At 41.1% G+C, this 19,271-nt stretch overlaps 1 protein-coding gene across 2 annotated transcripts in view; it reads left to right on the top strand.

The window, feature by feature from the left end:
- The window catches only part of LOC131962889 (histone deacetylase 4-like), a 73,800-nt gene that overhangs the window by 43,349 nt on the left and 11,180 nt on the right, over positions 1 to 19,271 (top strand). For both annotated transcript variants that reach the window (XM_059327989.1, XM_059327988.1), the window contains 11 exons: positions 5,153 to 5,281; positions 5,390 to 5,499; positions 6,725 to 6,859; positions 6,969 to 7,161; positions 9,916 to 10,139; positions 15,226 to 15,438; positions 15,751 to 15,946; positions 17,159 to 17,292; positions 17,399 to 17,501; positions 18,040 to 18,086; positions 18,544 to 18,651. In XM_059327989.1, coding sequence (XP_059183972.1) covers positions 5,153 to 5,281; positions 5,390 to 5,499; positions 6,725 to 6,859; positions 6,969 to 7,161; positions 9,916 to 10,139; positions 15,226 to 15,438; positions 15,751 to 15,946; positions 17,159 to 17,292; positions 17,399 to 17,501; positions 18,040 to 18,086; positions 18,544 to 18,651 — 1,592 coding nt within the window. The remainder of the gene's footprint in view (positions 1 to 5,152; positions 5,282 to 5,389; positions 5,500 to 6,724; positions 6,860 to 6,968; positions 7,162 to 9,915; positions 10,140 to 15,225; positions 15,439 to 15,750; positions 15,947 to 17,158; positions 17,293 to 17,398; positions 17,502 to 18,039; positions 18,087 to 18,543; positions 18,652 to 19,271) is intronic.

Here is a 19,271-nt window from a genome sequence, read left to right as displayed (position 1 = left end):
TCTGGAAGATGGAGATTAAAGAAGCTTTTGGTGGCTTCGTTTAAAAGCTTCGAGATGCTGTTTGAGGTGGAGGATGAAGGTTTGTTTCCTTTTTAAAAACAAGTACAGAGCATGGGAGCTGGCACGCAGGATATAAACTAAATTCAGCAAGTGGCACAATGATGCCACACTTGAAAACTTTTCTCGTGTAGAGAAATAGGAAAAAAAAAACAGGTGAGACGATGGCGAGGGTGCAGAGATCGTCCCTGGAGTGTCAGTTTGTCCCTTGATTTCTAAAAGGCTGCGGATTGTCTCAGCCTGCCGAGAGAGGAGGGAACCTGTGCCACCCTGATATTTGCCCACAGCGATGACGTGCTTTGCGGGGTTTACTTATGGTAATGCCAGCTCGGGAGAGGTTAGAGGCTCTTTTATATCACCGCCTGGCCATAAAATAGAGGACTGGCAACCAGGACTCCCAGCAACGGTCAAAGGAAGCAACAGCGCTCTTTTGTGCATCTCCTCTTCTACCTTTTAAACATGTAGTGCAGCCAGTACTCTTATCCACAGCCCAGTGAAAAACTGTATGACAACAGATTCATGGAAAACACTTATGCAGAATTGCATGCAGCATTGTTTCCTTTTAAAGGTATGATGTGCAAGTTTTCAGCATCAAAATCAGAGTGCACAAGCAGCGTCTATGTTATGATGTTCCCATGTGCAATAGCCACAAGACCTGCAATGTAATGCTAAAAAAAAATAAAAGTTGATATCAAGAGAAACTCACACAGCTCTCATTTTCTGTTACTAATATTACCGGCAGACCTTCCCCTTTTAAGACAGCTTGTCTTGTGGGTAATGTGTGTATGTTCTGTCATCATGCATACGCAGTATACAGTTACAACTGAAGAGATAAAGCATCCGTTAATGCAAGGTTGTTACGACATCTCCTGATCATTCTTCACAGCAGAGTTTCCGGACTATAAAAGCTAGTTACCAGCTATGAGTCAGGCTAATGTTAAAGCTAAGTGAGTTCAAGGATTTTAATTGTCTGGATCTAAAGTTATCTGATAAACGAGCCGCTAGCTGAACAGTGGCAGCTCAGCTCGTACAGAACATTATCAGAGGAACACTGATTTTAACATAAAAACTGCTTTACTCAGTGTTTTTACCACTTTTAATGACCAGGTGTGGTGTTTTATAGAGGAGGAGACTCCTGTGGATAATTCGGCCCCCTCCTGAACACTGAAAGAATCCTTAACTAGAGAAGCTGACTGCAATGGTGGTGAACAACAACTACCATGATCCCACACTTGTTATGCAGTGAGAGAGCATCACATGGACATACAGTGTGCCTTCTCTGTAGCATGTTCTCACATACACATGAGTGCCCTCAAAGTTTGAGGCCCCCTGACTTGCTGTGCTCTTTGATGGAGACAGAGGAAGGCATTTTTTTCACTGATGAGCAACTTTTTGTCTTTTTTGTAGCCTAACTGGGGCAGCCAGTCCTTCACATGGGTACAATAGCACATGGGCAGACTAGTGCTTTACAGTACATGGCGTCTCGTAATAACTAGTCTGAAGAGGCCGCCCATGAATACAAAGCAACATGCGGCTGTCTGAATCCAGGATGTCACATACATAACCTTTTAACCTTTTTGTGAGGCCCATTTTAACATGCTGACAATGCGCCATCTGTGCATTGATATCATGTGTGAATGTATGCCCTCACGCTTCCCTGAGGCCTGCAACAAAGCCTTTAATTTTGTACAAAGTGGTGAAAAATGCCAGTGATCGGGTCATGTAGCACTTGGTATTATTTCTACTTTATTTTTCTACGTTGTCTTAAACTCTCAAATGCTCAGACAATCATAGAAGATCGATCCAAGACACACTTACCATCACACTTGATTTGCCTTCAGTGTGAAGAGGTTTTAGAGGTTGTAGCAGTTTTAAGGCTACAGTCAAGATGAATAAAATTGACAATCGTAAGGAATCCATTGGTACCAACCATGCTCATGATATCTTGTTGAAAGGTAGGCAAAATAACAATCCAAAGATAGTCCAAAATCAAAGTGAGGGAAAACTAGCACGGCCAATTTCAAAGAGGTCCTTTGACCTCTGACCTCAAGATATTGAAATGAAAATGTGTTCCTTGTGTCAGGACCCAATGGCAGCACACAGGATACCAGGTACAGTTAGTAATGACTTGTTAATGGAAAACTCAACAGGTTCAGGCCAATGCAAGTCACAAAACAGGTTGAATGCAATAATAAAGTCTCTGTCAGAGCAGCTGATACAGCAGGTTGAATAACTCCAAGTCAGGGACAGAAGCATGTGGAGTTAACCGGGAGTCAGGTGAGACGGGTAGGTCAGAGGCAGGCAGGGTCGGCAACAGGAAATCAGTCTGAGATAAAGAGCTGTAAAGTCTGCCATCAAGAAACAAAGAACAATCTGACAGTGAGTGTTTAAGAGGCATGGGTATTTAAAGTGGCTTGATTAGTGATCAGAGGCAGCTGAGTGGAGTCGGGCTGATGCTGTGGGAGTGGCTGGCAGGTAGAGTGGAAAATTACTGAGTGTAGTTTTGTTGGAATCGGGGTTGCAGCTAATGTCCTATTAATGTGGTATAATTAATTTAATTAGATGATGCCACATAAAACATATCTTTTTCAATTGCAAGATAAACAGGCTGGAAAAAGTTTATCTCTATATTGGCCTGGTTTTAGAGTGCTACTTTCGCTTTTTGTAGTTCCTACAAAGTTGTTTTTCGAAAAACAAGTATTTACTTGCTAAGTTGTCCATTACACCCTGTTGACTTAAATGTTTGTGGTCCTTGTAATTTTCTCTTGCACATTACTTTCATCTTCATTATTTCCAAATACCAGAAAATCAAATTCATGAACTGTGAGCCTCAGAAATGCTCATTCGTAGTAAGTAAATTGGCTCCCCGTACTTAGCTGTAATTGGTTTGACTCCATCTGGACTGATCTCTCCCTCCCACTCTGTGTTACTGTACCTTCACACTTTGTAGTTCACACCTCACTCTTTTCCACACGTTTATTTTTACCTGACACTGTGAACGGGAACTTGTTTCATTTGATTAATGTTTACTGAAACGGATTTTCCTGGGAAGTTAGCTCCAGGTAAAGTGCTTTCAGCGTTTGTACCGTCAGTTTCAGAGTAAGAAATATAATAGCAGATTAATATGGTTATGTCATAATCAGGGTTGGTGATGTACCACAGTTGGATTTGGCCCTCCTTTGATGATTAAAAATTGGATAATGAATAGTGAAATTATCCAATGCCGCTGGTTGGCAGGGTAAACAGAGCATTAGCCACCGTGGCTGCAGCCAAGGTGACATGCCGTTCCCTTCTCCCTGTCTCCATTCACAACTCTGTGACAGCGTTCACAAAAGACCAGAAGGCCTTTAGGCAATCAGACATGGCTCCCAAATTGAAGCTAATTGCTTTTTAGCCGCAATGTCGTTGGGAGAATGGAGCAGAATTTGGCATATTTCCGAAAGGCAGGAATCGTACAGTAAATGAATGGCGTCGTGTACCAGTGTGTCCACCGAGCAGGTTTCATAACAGAGCGGCTCTGTGGAAGGCGCTTCCCGACAGATCAATGTGTGGAGCTGTGAGACGCTAGCTCAGGTAACTCTCCCACCCTTTACATTGATTCGCTCAAAGCTGCACCGCTGCCAGTTATCTGTTTAACATCAAGGAGGCTTGACAGGAGTGTCTGCGTGTGAGCCGGAGCTGGCGAGAATCAAAGATCCCCCAGTTATCACCGGTGATAGAAGTAGATGACAGTGCTGTCATTTCACAGTCGGAGGTGCTAATGAGAGTTTGAATTGTCTCAAAATGTCAAAGACTAATTCTACAAAGAGTCATTTATCTGCACTAAAAACACAGCAGCTTTTGAACTGTGTCAGGCTGCAACAAGCACCAGTGACACACCTTATTATAGCAGATAATCAGACAGGTGTGGCTCCTAATTAACGATCATTACCAAATATCTGGGTATCTACCCAGTGTTTCCTTTTTTATACATTAAAGGTTCTGCTGAGGTTTTCAAATGAAGCTTTGAATGTTTGTTTCTGAAATTGAAGCATCTGCTTTTCTTTCACTTTTTGTTTACTTCTGGGAGTTTTCCCATATTGAAACCAATTTGAGAGCAGCTTTTTTTTACATTTTTATGCTTTTGCCCATGTCCCAGCTTTTTTATTGTTATCGTTATCTGCAACTGTTTAGGAATACTCGGTTTAAACCAAATTATAGAGCACTGGAATGCTCTGTTCAGTCCTCCTCTTGTTCATTTTGCTTTGATCAAGTGGAAAAGTTGGTGCATCAATAAAAGTTTTGTAATAAATCATGATTAGCTCAGCAGGTATCAGAAATGACTGAAGTGACAGGAAGACGATAGCCTGGGAAGCAGACAGATGAGCGGAGCAGAGGTTTATTTGTGCCTGTGGATGTGTCCATTAAGACAGATCTCCACCCGAACAGAGGCGGGTTTAATAGAAACTACACAGCCCATTTGCTGCAAACTACAAATGTTTGCAAAACCACATTTTAGTGTACTGTTTAGCTGTAGTTTGAGAAAGTTTGGGACCACAACAGGAGCTTTTTCCTCCTTTAAAACAAACAAACACTCCTACAACTTCATTACAAGTTAAGTTGCTCTGATTGTTATTTTAGATTTACATTTAGTCATTTAGCAGACACTTTTATCCAAAGCGACTAACAGAAAAAGGGAAATAATGAAGGTATAGTGCAGTAAGAGCCGTTTGTGCAGCAATAAGTGCTAGTGACGATTCTTTAAGGAGTAGAAATGTTGTGTGGTGCTAGGAGAGAAGGTACTCTCTGAAGAGCTGGTTCTTCAGCAGTTCTTAAAGGTAGAGAACGTTTGACCAAGTTATGAGACAAACTTAGAGGTTCCAGACTAATACGCACTTGTAAATAAGTCTAGTGATGCGAGGCGAGGAAATAGTGTAAAAAATGACTCAACAGGAAGCAGTTGTCAATGTTGTGCTCAGTTACTAAATCTCCATGATGGTGAATCAGCAGAAGATGCAACTGCAAATTCATTTCTGTTAACTTCACCACACACTGTCAGCCTGGGAATGAATGAATCAGTCCTAATGTTCGGTTCCTCTCTCCATCCTCCCTTCAGCCTCGGAGCCCAACCTGAAGCTGCGCTCCCGGCTGAAGCAGAAGGTGAGCGAGCGGAGGAGCAGTCCGCTGCTGCGGCGCCGAGACAGCCCCATCACCACGGCCAAGAAACGCTCACTCGACATGGCAGGTGAGAGACGCGCAGACGTACAGCTGTCTTTTAGTGTTTGAAGAGCTTTTATTTTTAGGCTGCTGTGTGTTATTTTGACTGTTTGATACGCGTGTGTGTGTGTTTCAGACTCTGCGTGTAGCAGCGCCCCCGGCTCAGGCCCAAGCTCCCCTAATAACAGCTCCAACAACATCCCCAATGAGAACGGCATCACTGTGTCAGTCTCCAACAACACCGAGGTAACACACACACGTTGAGCTGTTTATAACATTATGCAAACTCTGCACAATTTATACATTTTATTCTTGCTTTCTGGGTTCGTACAAAGTCTTGAAAGTGTGGAAATGCTTGTATTTAGCCATGATGTTTCCAAGGGTAGGAATAAGCTTGAATATGAAAATATAGTCCTTTAAAAAAATGCTTGATATTCAAAATAATCTGGTGTTGAATCAACTCGTGAACCTGTAAATCAATTGAAAAATACTAACTAATTAATCGCAGAATTTGCTGTGATTTTGTCAGGATTAATCACCTTTTATTTGCTTGAAGACCGGGCTGATGATGTTTTAAAAATAGAAAAAATAAGTGCAATCTGTGCCCCCAAGTGTTACCAATTTTGGGCGAAAAATTGGGAACCATTTACATTTTTATAATCTCTTCTTATTCTTCTTCTTACAATCTCTCTCTCTTGTCCTCTCCTCTCGGCTCTGTGTAAATAGTTCAGTCCTAGTTTCACAGCATTTTTGTCACATGTCCGTTTGTCTCAGCCGAGTCATTCAAGGAGTGCAGAATTAAATCTGGTAAATGTAAAGGGTTTATTTTTAGCAAAGACACGTAGGATGAAGTGATTTTGGTCAAAATATCACAATTTTAAGCTTCTTTATAGTTTATTTTTCTGAATGGATGCGTTCGTCACACATGATCTGTTCAATGAATTATTTTCTTTATTTAAATGCAATTCTATAACTTTCTAACCCTGATCCTCCATAAAGTTTTTCTGGTGCTGATACATTTCTCACCCTCAGCAAATAAAACACTAAGGAAACATGTCACTTTTTGCATAAAACTCATGAAATGTTATGTATCATGGCACATAACGAGCTAAAGGCAGTCTCAGTCCAAAGTGTGCTTGTCAGAGCAGCTTTGCTCTTGTGTGTGGGTGCTGTGCTACAGGTGCTTGTTATTGGGTTTTAAACTAAGCAGCCTATAGCATGTACCAAGGCTCCGAGTGTTCACATGACGGGTCTGCAGAGGAGGAAGACAGCCGAGGAGCTGGTGAGATGCTATTTGTGGCAGCCATTAGGGCACTCGGGCTGTGTGGAGGAGGCTGATGGCCGTGACGATTTTCATATCGCCGGCAGGGTCCAAACGTGTGTGGACATCTACTGCTGCAGTGTTTGCCCCTGTGCTGTTCTTTTGCTTCATGATTCAAACACAGATAAATCATTGAAATGTGCTTCCCAGGCGTCTCTGGCCCAGAGGCTGTGCAGCGGTGCTGAGCGGGGCTCCGTTAACCAGCTGTCCCTCTACACTTCACCATCCTTACCCAACATCACCCTGGGGCTGCCCGCCACTGCCACAGCCACCGCCGCTTCCAACGTAAGGAGCTGCCAAGCTGCTTAAATTACTCGCAGAGCTTTTTATTTGTGGGTTTGTTTATGTGGAGTGTGACCGTTTATTTAAAGTCCCCGCTCTGCTTCTTTCTAAGGTGACCTCAGCCCAGCAGGACGGAGGTCTGCAGCCGGCCCTCTCCCTCAGCCCTCCCTTCCTTTCCGGCGGCCACTTGACCCCCTACCTGGCCGAAGCCGGAGCGGGAACAGGCGGGCACGGCGCGCACAGTCCACTGCTTCAACACATGGTGCTCATGGAGCAGAGCCCAGCACAGAGCCCCCTGGTGACAGGTACGAGCATTAACCCTGTGAAGGCCGAGCGGTCCCAGGGCGTCACATTTTACTCACTGTGGCCTTGTTTTGCACAGCAATATTCAAGTCCTGCACCTCAGTGGAATCAGCACAATCATGGCTCGAAATAGGGAGAACTCGGACAATATATTTTGTGCAGAATAACACAGTTATAGTGAAATAAATCATTATAAAGAACATGCAAATTAAATTTCTCTCAAAATTATTGGAATAAAAGAGACTTTATATATATATAAAGTGCACTAGTGCACTACAAAATCATGAATGTGTCATAAATATTGGTAAAAAAAACCCATTGGGTCCCCACCTGTTATAGATATTAAACTATTTCCATTTTTATGACCTCTCCTGTCCTGTCCTCTCCTCTCTGCTCTGTGTAAACAGCCTGCAGCTCTGTCCGATTTTTTGTGAATATTTGTCACATGACCGTTTGTCTCAGCAGACTCATTCATGACTTCATGGATTAATTCAGAAATGCAGAATTTATTGTTTTTTACAGACTATAAGTGCTGTAAAGCGTTTATTTCTAGCAAATTCTTTAATGTAGAATAAAGTGTTTTTGATTAAACAGACAATATGACAATTTTAAAGCTTCGTTTTGGCTGCATTTTCTAACAGAAGCATTCGTCATACATGATCCGTTCAAGGACCGTAGGAAAGTTAAAACTCCGAACATAATGCCTGCTTCCCTGTGTGCTTTTGTCAATTTATGACTTGGAGAACTTTTTTGAAACAGATGGTAATGAGACTAAGAAAATCACCAACTCCCGCTGTGACAAAAAGTTTTGAGATGTGTGTCGGTGGTACACAGTGTGCCCCCTCACGCTGACAGACGTCCATTCACTAGCTCAAACTAATGAGCTCCTTTCATATGTCAGCGTATGCTATGCGAGTGTGACATGACTGCATTGTGCGCCTTTTTCCCATCAGCTCATTCATTGACGAACACTTTGCTATTTTCAGCGGTGCGAGAGCAGTGAATGGGCAAATGACGCACATACAGATGCACATATGTGTGCATCCACGCACAAAAAAACGTACAGGCGGGAACACGTGCACGCCCACACACAGGCCGGGAATTTTAACAGCCCAGATGCAGTAATTTAATAGGCAAAATCATGTTTTTTAGCTATCCAAGAAGCTGCTCCACTCTCATGTTTCTCAGAGCGTCTTGATCGAGTCTGTTTTTCTTGCTCTCCTCACCCGGATGATACACTGTAAATTGACTAATCTGTTCACTTTTCCCTGCTAGTGTCATCACAATAGAAGAATCACAGTATGGCAGCACAGATGGCAGTTTTTATTTGCTTCACAAATGCATCTGCTGTCTAATCTTAGGTCCACCACCAGTACGAGTGGCATCATATCTGTATGGTGCATTTTAGGAAGCTGGAAGTCTCATTAATGCAGCTAGAATAAAAGGTCAGGGCCTTTTTTAGTGCTCACTTTATAATAATAATAATATGAACCTCTCCTGACTGGACAAAACGTTCGCCTTGACTTCCAATTTTCTTTCTGTTTTTCCCCACAGTTTTGTTTATTGAAATGTTCAGGCCAAACGTAGAACAGCTTTTCACTTTCAAGGTTTCGATTCCTTGACAGGGAATGAATATCTCTATTAATAATGAGGAAGAGACAGAGATATAGTGACAAGAATCATAGATATTAAGTGAAACAGAACTGTCAGAAGATAAAAATATTAAAATAAATAAATACAAATAAAACCAGTTAAATAATCAATTAAAATAAACTACAAAAATAATAGAGGGAAATATAGTAAAAATTATATTATTGGTCTGGATATAAATTAGTAGATAAAAAGATAAAAAATTAAGAAAATACAATTTGATTAACTTAATAAAACATACAATTTACACTAACAATAATAATATTTTATTTATAATAATAATAATAATATTGTTTTATTAACTATGTTTAATATTAATAATATTTTAAAAAATACAAATGAATCCTCTCTTTTTACTTTTATTTTTAAAGTTAAAAAAATAGTGATATTAAAGGTCTGGATATAAAATACTAGAAAAATAGTTTTTTTAAACATTAAGTAAGTAAAATTTGAATAGCTATATAAAAAAATGATAGTTAAACTATACTAGTGATGTCCTTGATAATAATTTTTTAAAAAGGAATCTGATTTGAGAGCCCGACTGAGATGCATCTGTAGAAATCCCCCAAATGTGGCTTGGATCTGGATTACAAAAATAACTTTTTATGTTTTTTTGGTTTCCAGACTTTCTTAAATCAATCTGGATACAATGTGGACGGACCAAAAAACAGATGTAGGCTGGCAGAGTGAATGTGCACATAGATGGTTAATTTTTTCCAGGTTTGCAGTCAAAAGCAGTTGTTGTTGTTGTTGTTGCTTTTTCCTTCATGATGCAACAGTCAAAGCACACTCTAATCACTGAAATTCAAAGAATGAAAAGTCATTGAATAAAGTCTAACAGGCTTGTGAATCACTGGCTGAAGGATGCATCATGTTGAAACACTGCCGTCTCTATTATGGTACAGACAAACAGCAGAAAGTGAAAGGCGAGCACGCAGGCAGCGTTAGACAAAACAATGCATTCTCTGTTCTTGTTTTCTTGGGAAGTGAGCTGTCTCCCAGACAACTCACCAAGAAAGCTCTGCTAATGGATGTGACTTTACGCTCCGTGGTCTCGGGTTTCACCTCCTCTTGTAACTAAAGTCGCTTCCCTGTTTGTGTCCAAGGTGTGAGCGGCCTGTCCATGTCGCCGGCAGCTTCCATGGCCAAACTGCAGCGGCAGCACCGGCCCCTGGGGCGGACCCAGTCGGCCCCGCTGCCCCAAGGCAGCGCAGCACAGGCCCACGCCCAGGCCCTGGCCCTGCAGCAGCTGGTGGTCCAGCAGCAGCACCAGCAGTTCCTGGAGAAGCACAAGCAGCAGTTTCAGCAGCAGCAGCTCCACATCAACAAGGTGAGGGGTGGAGACACTCGACTATGGTTCACTTCCCCTAATTTCCCCTAATGTGGTGCAGGTTTCTGTACTGTGCACGGACAGCACGGCTCCGACCCCCCCGACCAGTGAACATAAACATTTACAACCTGTATCTCTTCCGGAGTGCTGCAGCTGCTGATTTATCTCTTTTCTTTTGTTCCAATCTCACACAGTTTGTCAAAAGTGATTCACATGACTTTTGTTTGAACGGATGCAACTGGAAATTTAGGGAAAAACATACTACAGGAGTTTTTGATTGGTTTTGAGACAGTCTCAGTTTAATACTGATGCATCTATATGACCGACTTATTATTCTAAATGCTCGTTACAATGCCATCAGGTTTCAAATCATGCAGAGCTGGCACTGACTGCTGCTGGGGGTCCGTGCCGTTTGGTTGGACTCCTAATGCACAGGAGAACCAGAACCAGGACTGGGTGCTGCAGACCATCAGATCCTGCTGCAGTAAAATAGGTTTTCTAACAGCAGTCTGGTGCTCATGGACATTCGCCCTGTTTGTCCACAGGGGGCGCTAAATTCAACCAAAAATGACAGTTCCTTAAATTCAAATAAATGTAATCTAAAAAGTGTTTAAAACTTGTAACAGTATCAAGAGTAGATGTCATTTGTTTCTTTCACCCTTAGTGTAAGGTGATGTTCTAACATTAAAAACAACGCTCATAAAAATGTTGGAAAACAGGAAGACTTGATTCGATTCCTTGGCTTAAAATGATCCTATCCTAAACTGGAACATGGAGTCTCCAGTGTGTGTCTTTTTACAGTGGAAGTTGTTACTTGACTTCCATGCACCGGTGCTCTCTCTTTTCATGAATCAGTTTGCTGATGGAGGCAGGTGATGAAGTGGCCACAGATCTGACATCACATTTAGATTAGCTGATAATTAATTGGAGCTATAAGCCACCGTGGGCCGGCACAGCAGCTGGAGAGGAGTCGTTGGTGTAGGCAGCAGCCGGTCAGTAATACAGCCGGTAACACAGCCAGTAACAGTCAGTAAAACAGCCAGTAACACAGTCAGTAATACAGCCATTAATACAGTCAGTAATACAGCAACAAAGTTGGTAACACAGCCTGTGTCACAGCCGGTTACACAGCAACAGAGCCAGTAACACAGTCAGTCATACAGTCAGTAACACAGCCAGTAACAGTTAGTAAAACAGTCAGTAACACAGCCAGTAATACAACCGGTAACAGCCTGTAACACAGCAACACAGTCGGTAATACAGCCTGTAATACAGCCAGTAACACAGCTAGTAACACAGCAACAAAGTCGGTAATACAGCCTGTATCAAAGCCGGTAACAGTCAGCCACACAGTCAGTAACACAGCCTGTAACAGAGCAAGTAACAGCTGGTAACAAAGCCAGTAACAGCAAGTCCAACAGCCAGTAACACGGACTGTAACAGCCAGAAACATGGACTGTAACAGTCAGTAACTCAGCCAGTAACACAGCCGGTAACAGCCAGTAACACGAACTGTAACACAGTCAGTAACACAGTCAGTAATACAGCCTGTAACACAGTCGGTAACACAGTCAGTAATACAGCCTGTAACACAGTCGGTAACACAGTCAGTAATATAGCCTGTAACACAGCCAGTAACACAGTCCGTAACAGCCAGTAACACGGACTGTAACAGTCAGTAACACAGTCAGTAACACAGCCAGTAACTCAGTCAGTAACACAGTCAGTAACTCAGTCAGTAACTCAGTCAGTAACACAGTCAGTAACACAGCTAGTAACACAGTCAGTAACACAGTCAGTAACAGCCAGTAACGTGTTAGCTGGTGATGTCTGTGAAGTCCTTGATTTTATTCTGCTGCTTTCTTTCTTTTCTCTCTGTAGTATTTTTGTTTTGTGAGTAGGCGGAGGCAGGTATGGGTTAACATGTATAGCAGTGTGTGTGTGTGTGTGTGTGTGTGTGTGTGTGTGTGTGTGTGTGTGATGTGTGTGTGTTTGCATCCAAGTCTGTGAAATAACTGCCATGGCAACAGAGCGGAAGCCTCTGCCCTTATATGGTCAGGGAGGAAGCGAGCTGCTCTGGACTGGCTTTACCTATTCGAGCAGAGTACTCGCTGGAGGAGAGGTGGGTGGATGAAACAAGGGATTTCCTCTCCTCCTCCTCCGCCTCCTCTGCTCTGCTCTGCTCTTCTCTCACTCCCTCCATATGTTTCAGAGCTCTCCAGTGGCAGCTTTTCACACAAACATCTCTATAACAGCCTCTGGCACGCCAAGCACGGATTCTGCAGGAGTGTTAGGACAAAAATGAAAATCTACACTTCAAACATTGTTTTGCCCTGATAGATTAATCCGAATACAAGAGGATGGAGAGCTGCATTGTACAGTAATACAGTAACAGTGTCCAGAAAAAAACAAGTAGTAGTAACCACCAGTATATAAACAACTATCCTCAGTTTATTTACAACCCAAATCAAATACATATGAAATCAGCTATTCCTAGTATAACTACAGTGAAGGTAAATACACATTATTCTAAAAATAAATAAGTAATCAAAACAACCTTAAACACAACACTTTCTCATCCATAGAACTCCCCAAAATCCCTAAATCAGTCAACTTTTTTAATATGGTTGTTTCATTTTTTTTATATGCACTGTAGAGAAAGTCATTTTTTTTTTAAAGTATGTGCTTAAGTTTGAGTCATCAGTATCATTTTTATCACAGTAGTCAAACTGTGTCATGTTTTTTATGATTGTTGCAAATCAAGTCCTAGAGACACTGTTTCACTAACATGCATTTTATGAAAAAAAGGCTTTATTATGTGGTTAATTTCCTTCCCTGAAAACATTTTATATATATATTTATATATTGTCATCAAGATAAAAAAAATGTTACCCTCCTGACAGGGCCAGGTACTGACAGCTTAACAAAGAAGTAGGGTAATTTTCTCATAGACTTCTAAACATTTAGACTTTTTTTTTGCAACCAGTGGAGTCGCCCCCTGCTGGCCATGAGAAAGAATGCAGGTTTAAGGCACTTGGCTTGCAGCTCTACATTATATCTGTCTTTTTTTTTGTTTTTAGTGTGATTTATCTCTTGATTTAAGCTCTGTGACGTAGCTACGGATGCTCACGTTTGCGCTTGTGGTTGGTAAGGACAGATCAGATAAAGAGGAGGTTTCTGGGAAAGTGGAGCAAAAGAGGAGGAGGAGGGCAGCGGGGTTGAGGACGGAGGTGAAAAATGGCGCGGAAAGAGAAGTTTGTTTGGATGTGGAGAAGACAAGAGCAGTAGAGGAGGAGAGGGGGGAGAGCTGGTGAATGCTCTGACGTCAATGCTGCACCAGCTCTGAGCCAGGGGACCCAGAAGCTTACAGCTCTGGGAAACACACACACACACGCACACACACTCACACACACACACGCATACACACACACCTGTAGCTGCAGCCTCCTCTTGAGACTTCCAGCAAACACTTCTGTTTCTCGCTGCCTCTCTCCGTCTTCACATCATAAACACTCACACAGTATGGAGGCGAGTACTCAGCAGCCTTGAATGGCACTTTGAATGTCAGTGAAAGTGAATGAATAGACAACTGAATCACTACTCGGTTAGCAGCAGGCCCCCAGAATGAGTCGATGAAAAGCAGCACAACAGGGAGTTTGGAATGTCTCTGTTTGACGCGACACATTTTGCCCCGGAGTACAGGCGGCGGAGCGGCCACTCACATTCAATTACAACGGATAGGTTTGAAATGAGCAATACACCAATCTGACTGAGTAATCCAAATTAAGCTTGTTAAAAGAAGAATGCTCCAGAGAGAGTAAGAGTGATTTGCCAGGAATTTCAGAGGCGAGCGTGCCCGTTTGAACGCAGCCTCACACGTTGACGGGGATTTGTCACTTCCTGCTGTTCGATTGTGAAATAAACTCAGAGCATCATCGTAAGGCCTGTCACGATAATTACTATATCATCTTATCGTTCAATATACAAAAATGGACACAATAGGTTTTTTTTTCTGGACTCAAAATATTGTCGTACACGTGACATTTTGTGCTTTTTTGTGTTGTGTTTGCCAGACGGTACGAATTGCCGAAAAACTAAATATAAACTTTAAACTATATTTCCCAAGCAGCCATTCCACCTGTTTATGTCATTTAAATAATACTGATATCTAAAACATAATGATTATCTCATTGCAATGTTTTGTTTTGGTTGTAGTTTATTTGTTTTTTTTATCCAGGATATTTTAATATTTCTTTTCCACATTTCCATTCGAATGTTTAATATTCTCGAGATTACAAAATTCACTGTTGTGGAAAAGGATGTACGTATCATGTGCTAATATTGTTATAAAACTAAAACAACATCAATACAATGATACTATCATTTATTGTGATTTTTTAATTTTTTTATTTAACCATTATTTAACCAGGGAATATCCCATTGAGATTAAGAATCTCTTTTTTCAAGGGAGCCCTGGCCAAGAGGCAGCAAACACAAAATACAGTTACAGAAACAACTGCATATTGTGGAATTGGTTAGTTAGTCAGTTAGTTTCCAGTCTTTCTGTAGCATATTCCAGCATAAGGTGCAGAGTAAACAAATGCTTTTACCCAACTCCGTACGAGCATTTTCTGGGAAAATACAGTACAGGCCAAAAGTTTGTACACACACCTTCTCATTCAATGCGTTTTTCTTTATTTTCATGACTATTTACATTGTAGATTCTCACTGAAGGCATCAAAACTATGAATGAACACATATGGAATTATGTACTTAACAAAAAAAGTGTGAAATAACTGAAAACATGTCTTGTATTTTAGATTCCTCAAAGTAGCCACCCTTTGCTTACTAGAATATAAGACATGTTTTCAGTTATTTCACACTTTTTTGTTAAGTACATAATTCCACATGTGTTCATTAATAGTTTTGATGAATTTACAATGTAAATAGTCATGAAAATAAAGGAAACGCATTGAATGAGAAGGTGTGTCCAAACTCTTGGCCTGTACTGTATATCATCCTAAACCAGTTGTTATGGCGACAGGCCTAACCATCGTCCCTTCTCCTCCTTCCCTCTGACCTGCAGATGATGACCAAGCCCAGCGAGTCGCCTGTGGGCCGCCAGCACCAGAGCCACCCGGAGGAGACGGAGGAGGAGCTGAGGGAGCACCAGGACGGAGGAGCTCTGCCGCCGGGGGTCACCATCAAGCAGGAGCCCCCCGACCCGCAGGAGCTGCAGGAGGAGGCGCTGCAGCAGCACAGGGAGCGGCAGGCGGAGCAGGAGCTGCTCTTCAGACAGGTAGAAGGAGCAGAAAGAATCAATATGAAGTTCTGGTGAATTGAACACATAAATGTGTTTGTAGCTGTGAAAATGCTGCTCTTTGTCCTATGACATCTGTGTGATTAATGTGGAGAGGAAATCAAAGCTGTATCATTTGTCTTGGCTGCCATCTTTTGGCCATAAGTTGTACTTGCAATATAAAATATACTGAAGCAATTTTTCTTCCCCTGTAGCCCCCTAATGCGTTTACATTTTAGCCGTTTCACTAAACAACTCCCCATGACAACTCCACAATTCATCTTCTTTATTCACTGTTCTCTGTGTGAGCAGCAGGCTCTGTTGTTGGAGCAGCAGCGCATCCATCAGCTGAGGAACTACCAGGCCTCCATGGAGGCTGCCGGCCTGTCTATCACCTTCCCAGGACACCGCCCCCTGTCCAGGGCCCAGTCGTCCCCGGCAACCGCCTCCTCCTTCCCCATCAGCGTCCCGGCCAACGATCCTCCCGTCAAACCTCGCTTCACCACGGGTCAGCATCCTCTTTCACTTTCACTCTCTGAGAAACTGTTAAACTGCTGCAGAGCTGCCAGAAGTCTGCAGCCTCCCTCTGGTCCGCCTCGAGCTATCATTTCAGAAGTTTTTGGCTTTGAGTTTCACTTTCACACACTGGGGACTGAAATGAGACTTTTGCATCCAAAAAAAAGCAGGTGAATTGGCCAAAACATTATGTAATGTTCCAATGATAGCTGTGATAATGGAGCTAGAGGAGCCAAAGTAATTTAATAGTCAGACATCAGAGGTGGGAATTACAAAGTTGTTCTTTAATAAAGAATGAATCTCCTGCTTCTGTCATGCATAATAATAATGTTAGAAACAGAAGCCATACTGTGGCAGTTTGTGCGTTAAGATATTTTTATAACAGTTTGGCCTACTTTACTCCCACTCAGCTCCAAACTGCATAGAACATTTAGGAACGTTTCACTTGAGTTAATGTGGTCAGAAACAATGTGAGAGTGAAGAATCTTATTTGTCCTCTCGCCACATTAAAACCAAAAAAAAAAGCCTGAAAAAAAGAAAAAAGAGCCTATTGTAATCTGTAAATCTATATTTATATATTCACTTATTTGTTTACAGTTATATATTTATTTATTGATGTTTTTCATGAAAATATTTTTATTTTATTTTATTTTATAGGCATATTTATGTATTTATTTATTTATTTATTTATGTATTTTTATTGATGTATTTATTTCTTAAAGCTGTATTTTCCCAAAACACACACAAAAAATGCCATCTTTTCTAGAAATGTAATCTACATTAATCTTACATTAACAGTAACGTTTAATCTTATGAGATCAGCCTAAAAACAATTTGTCTTTGTCAAATTTGTCATTAAAAGAATAAAGGATACTTATTTTTTTGGTATCTTGATAATTTGTTTTTACTATTAAATGTCAGAAAATAGTGAAAAATGTCAAAAGTTTGTCATTAATAGTTTCCTGAAGCTCATTGTGTCATTGAAGAGCACCCAGAACCCAAAGACACTCAATCAACCAGAACATAAATCAAAGAAAAATGATTTATTCTCACATTGGAGCAGCTGGATCGAGGGGAAAGTTTTAGATTTGTGCAAATATTAGGCTATAACAATGGTTGATGATTCATTTTTCAGTCATCTGTCAAAACAAATTGATTAATCATGCATGTGTTAATGAGCGTATGTGTGTGTGTGTGTTTCCAGGCCTGGTGTACGACTCTCTAATGCAGAAACATCAGTGTATGTGTGGAAACACCAACAGTCATCCGGAGCACGCGGGCCGCATCCAGAGCATCTGGTCCCGGCTGCAGGAGACCGGACTCAGAGCGCAGTGTGAGGTGAGTTATCAGAGGAAAACGCTGCACGGTGAACAGGACACAAGTAGTAAACTGCATATAATAGTTGTATCCCTCTGCGTGTGTGTGTGTGTGTGTGTGTGTGTAGTGTATCCGTGGGAGGAAGGCCACTCTGGAAGAGCTGCAGACGGTTCACTCTGAAGCCCACGTCCTGCTGTACGGAACCAACCCTCTCCGACAGAAACTTGATTGTAAGCTCTCTCTCTCACACACACGCACGCATGCACACACACATTCTTGTACTTGTATCTTTGTGAGGGCCCTCATTGGAATAGTGGATTCCGTAGCAATTTTATAGCAGTTTTAGTTTTAATTGGGTTGTTAATTTTTGTTTTCAAATTCAGTTAGTTTTGAGTGTGTTTGCTAGTTTTAGTTTAGTATTTATTTTTTTGAAATGCTTTAGTTTTAGTTCCGTTTTTTGGGTATTTTTTGGGTGGGAGATTAAAAGAGGTCACAGTAAATTTTGCCTTTATTTCCTTTGCCTTATCCATCTTCATGATATATGAAAAAAGTTGACAAAGACGAAAACTAAGGACATTTTCACTATAATTTTAGTTAGTTTTGTAACCACACAATACAGTTTCAGTTTATTATCATTATCATGTAACCTTAACTCTTAAAACAAAGTCTGAAATCTCAAAAAAGCCTTTAAAGAAGTGAGGACCGGCCGAAATGTCCGCACACACACACTAACTGTTCCTAACTGACTGTGTATTTCCTGTTCTCCAGGTTCAATCACTCCCATGTTTGTACGGCTACCGTGTGGAGGGGTGGGGGTAAGTAACACTCACATTCAAATTTATCGTCTATTTAATAACAATATAATATTCTGCAATACAATTTCTTTCTGCCTTAAAATTTGGTGTAATGTTATAGCCTTTTAAAAAGTTTAAATCATTTTTTTTTCTTTTTACTGATTTTTAACATTTTATTGTTGTAATTTTCAGTCTTGCAGATTTTTTTTTCATTGACAGGCATGCTTCTTTGTACTGCATGTTTATACCATGATCTAAATAAGGCAAATGCATACAATCAAACATTTTTTTTAAATCCTGTAATTTTTAACAATTTTTAGACTAATAATACTGCTCCACTGCCAAAAAAATAAAAGCAGTAAAATAAAGGTTAAATAGAAAAAAATGTGAGAATTATGAAGCATTTTGGAGGAGGGACGAGTAATAAAGTGTCTGTTGATGCCCAGATGTGACAATAACCCAGTTGTTGTGTTTCCAGGTGGACAGTGACACCATTTGGAACGAGGTCCACTCCTCCAGCGCGGCTCGACTCGCTGTCGGCTCTGTCGTGGAGCTTGTTTTCAAAGTGGCCACTGGAGAGCTGAAGGTAAACGTCATCACACCCATCTGGTGACATTATGGGGTTACAAAAGGTTTTGAAAATACTCTGAGGGAAGGAAAAAGTTTAGTAGGATGTTTCAAATGATCCCAGGTTTTTTTTGTCTCCAGTATAGTACAGAACTACAGGAGTTTTTGGATGATTTAATCAAACATTAGTCTCCAATTTCAAAATTGTTTAGGATTTTAAAACACCTGTTGTCTGAGCCAATCTTAAGCCACCACTCTGTTAAATATCAGCCTGCGTTCAAGTTTTCGGTGCTGAAACGGAGCATCTTTTATTGGTAACGAAAGCAACAAGTCAGTGGCTGCCGCTGCATCTTTCACTTGTAAAAAGGAGACGAAGTGACCACAAAAGCAGGATTATGAATGTATTTACGGTTCTATGAATTCTGGATCGATCGCCAGAGCTAATTGTCTTCAAGGTACTTTTTTTCCTGGCAGTAAGGCAGGATGAAATGTAATTAATTGTCTTGTTTTTGTGGTATTTAATTGGGTACTAAAATATGGGGATTTTGGCTGGTATCGGTAACGATTTCTAGGCAAGTTGGCAAGGCAAGTTTATTTGTATAGCACAATTCAACACAAGGTAATTCAAAGTGCTTTACA

This window comes from Centropristis striata, chromosome 24 (genome assembly GCF_030273125.1).
Source record: "Centropristis striata isolate RG_2023a ecotype Rhode Island chromosome 24, C.striata_1.0, whole genome shotgun sequence".
Taxonomy (NCBI): domain Eukaryota; kingdom Metazoa; phylum Chordata; class Actinopteri; order Perciformes; family Serranidae; genus Centropristis; species Centropristis striata.
This window is presented reverse-complemented; position numbering and strand designations above follow the sequence as displayed.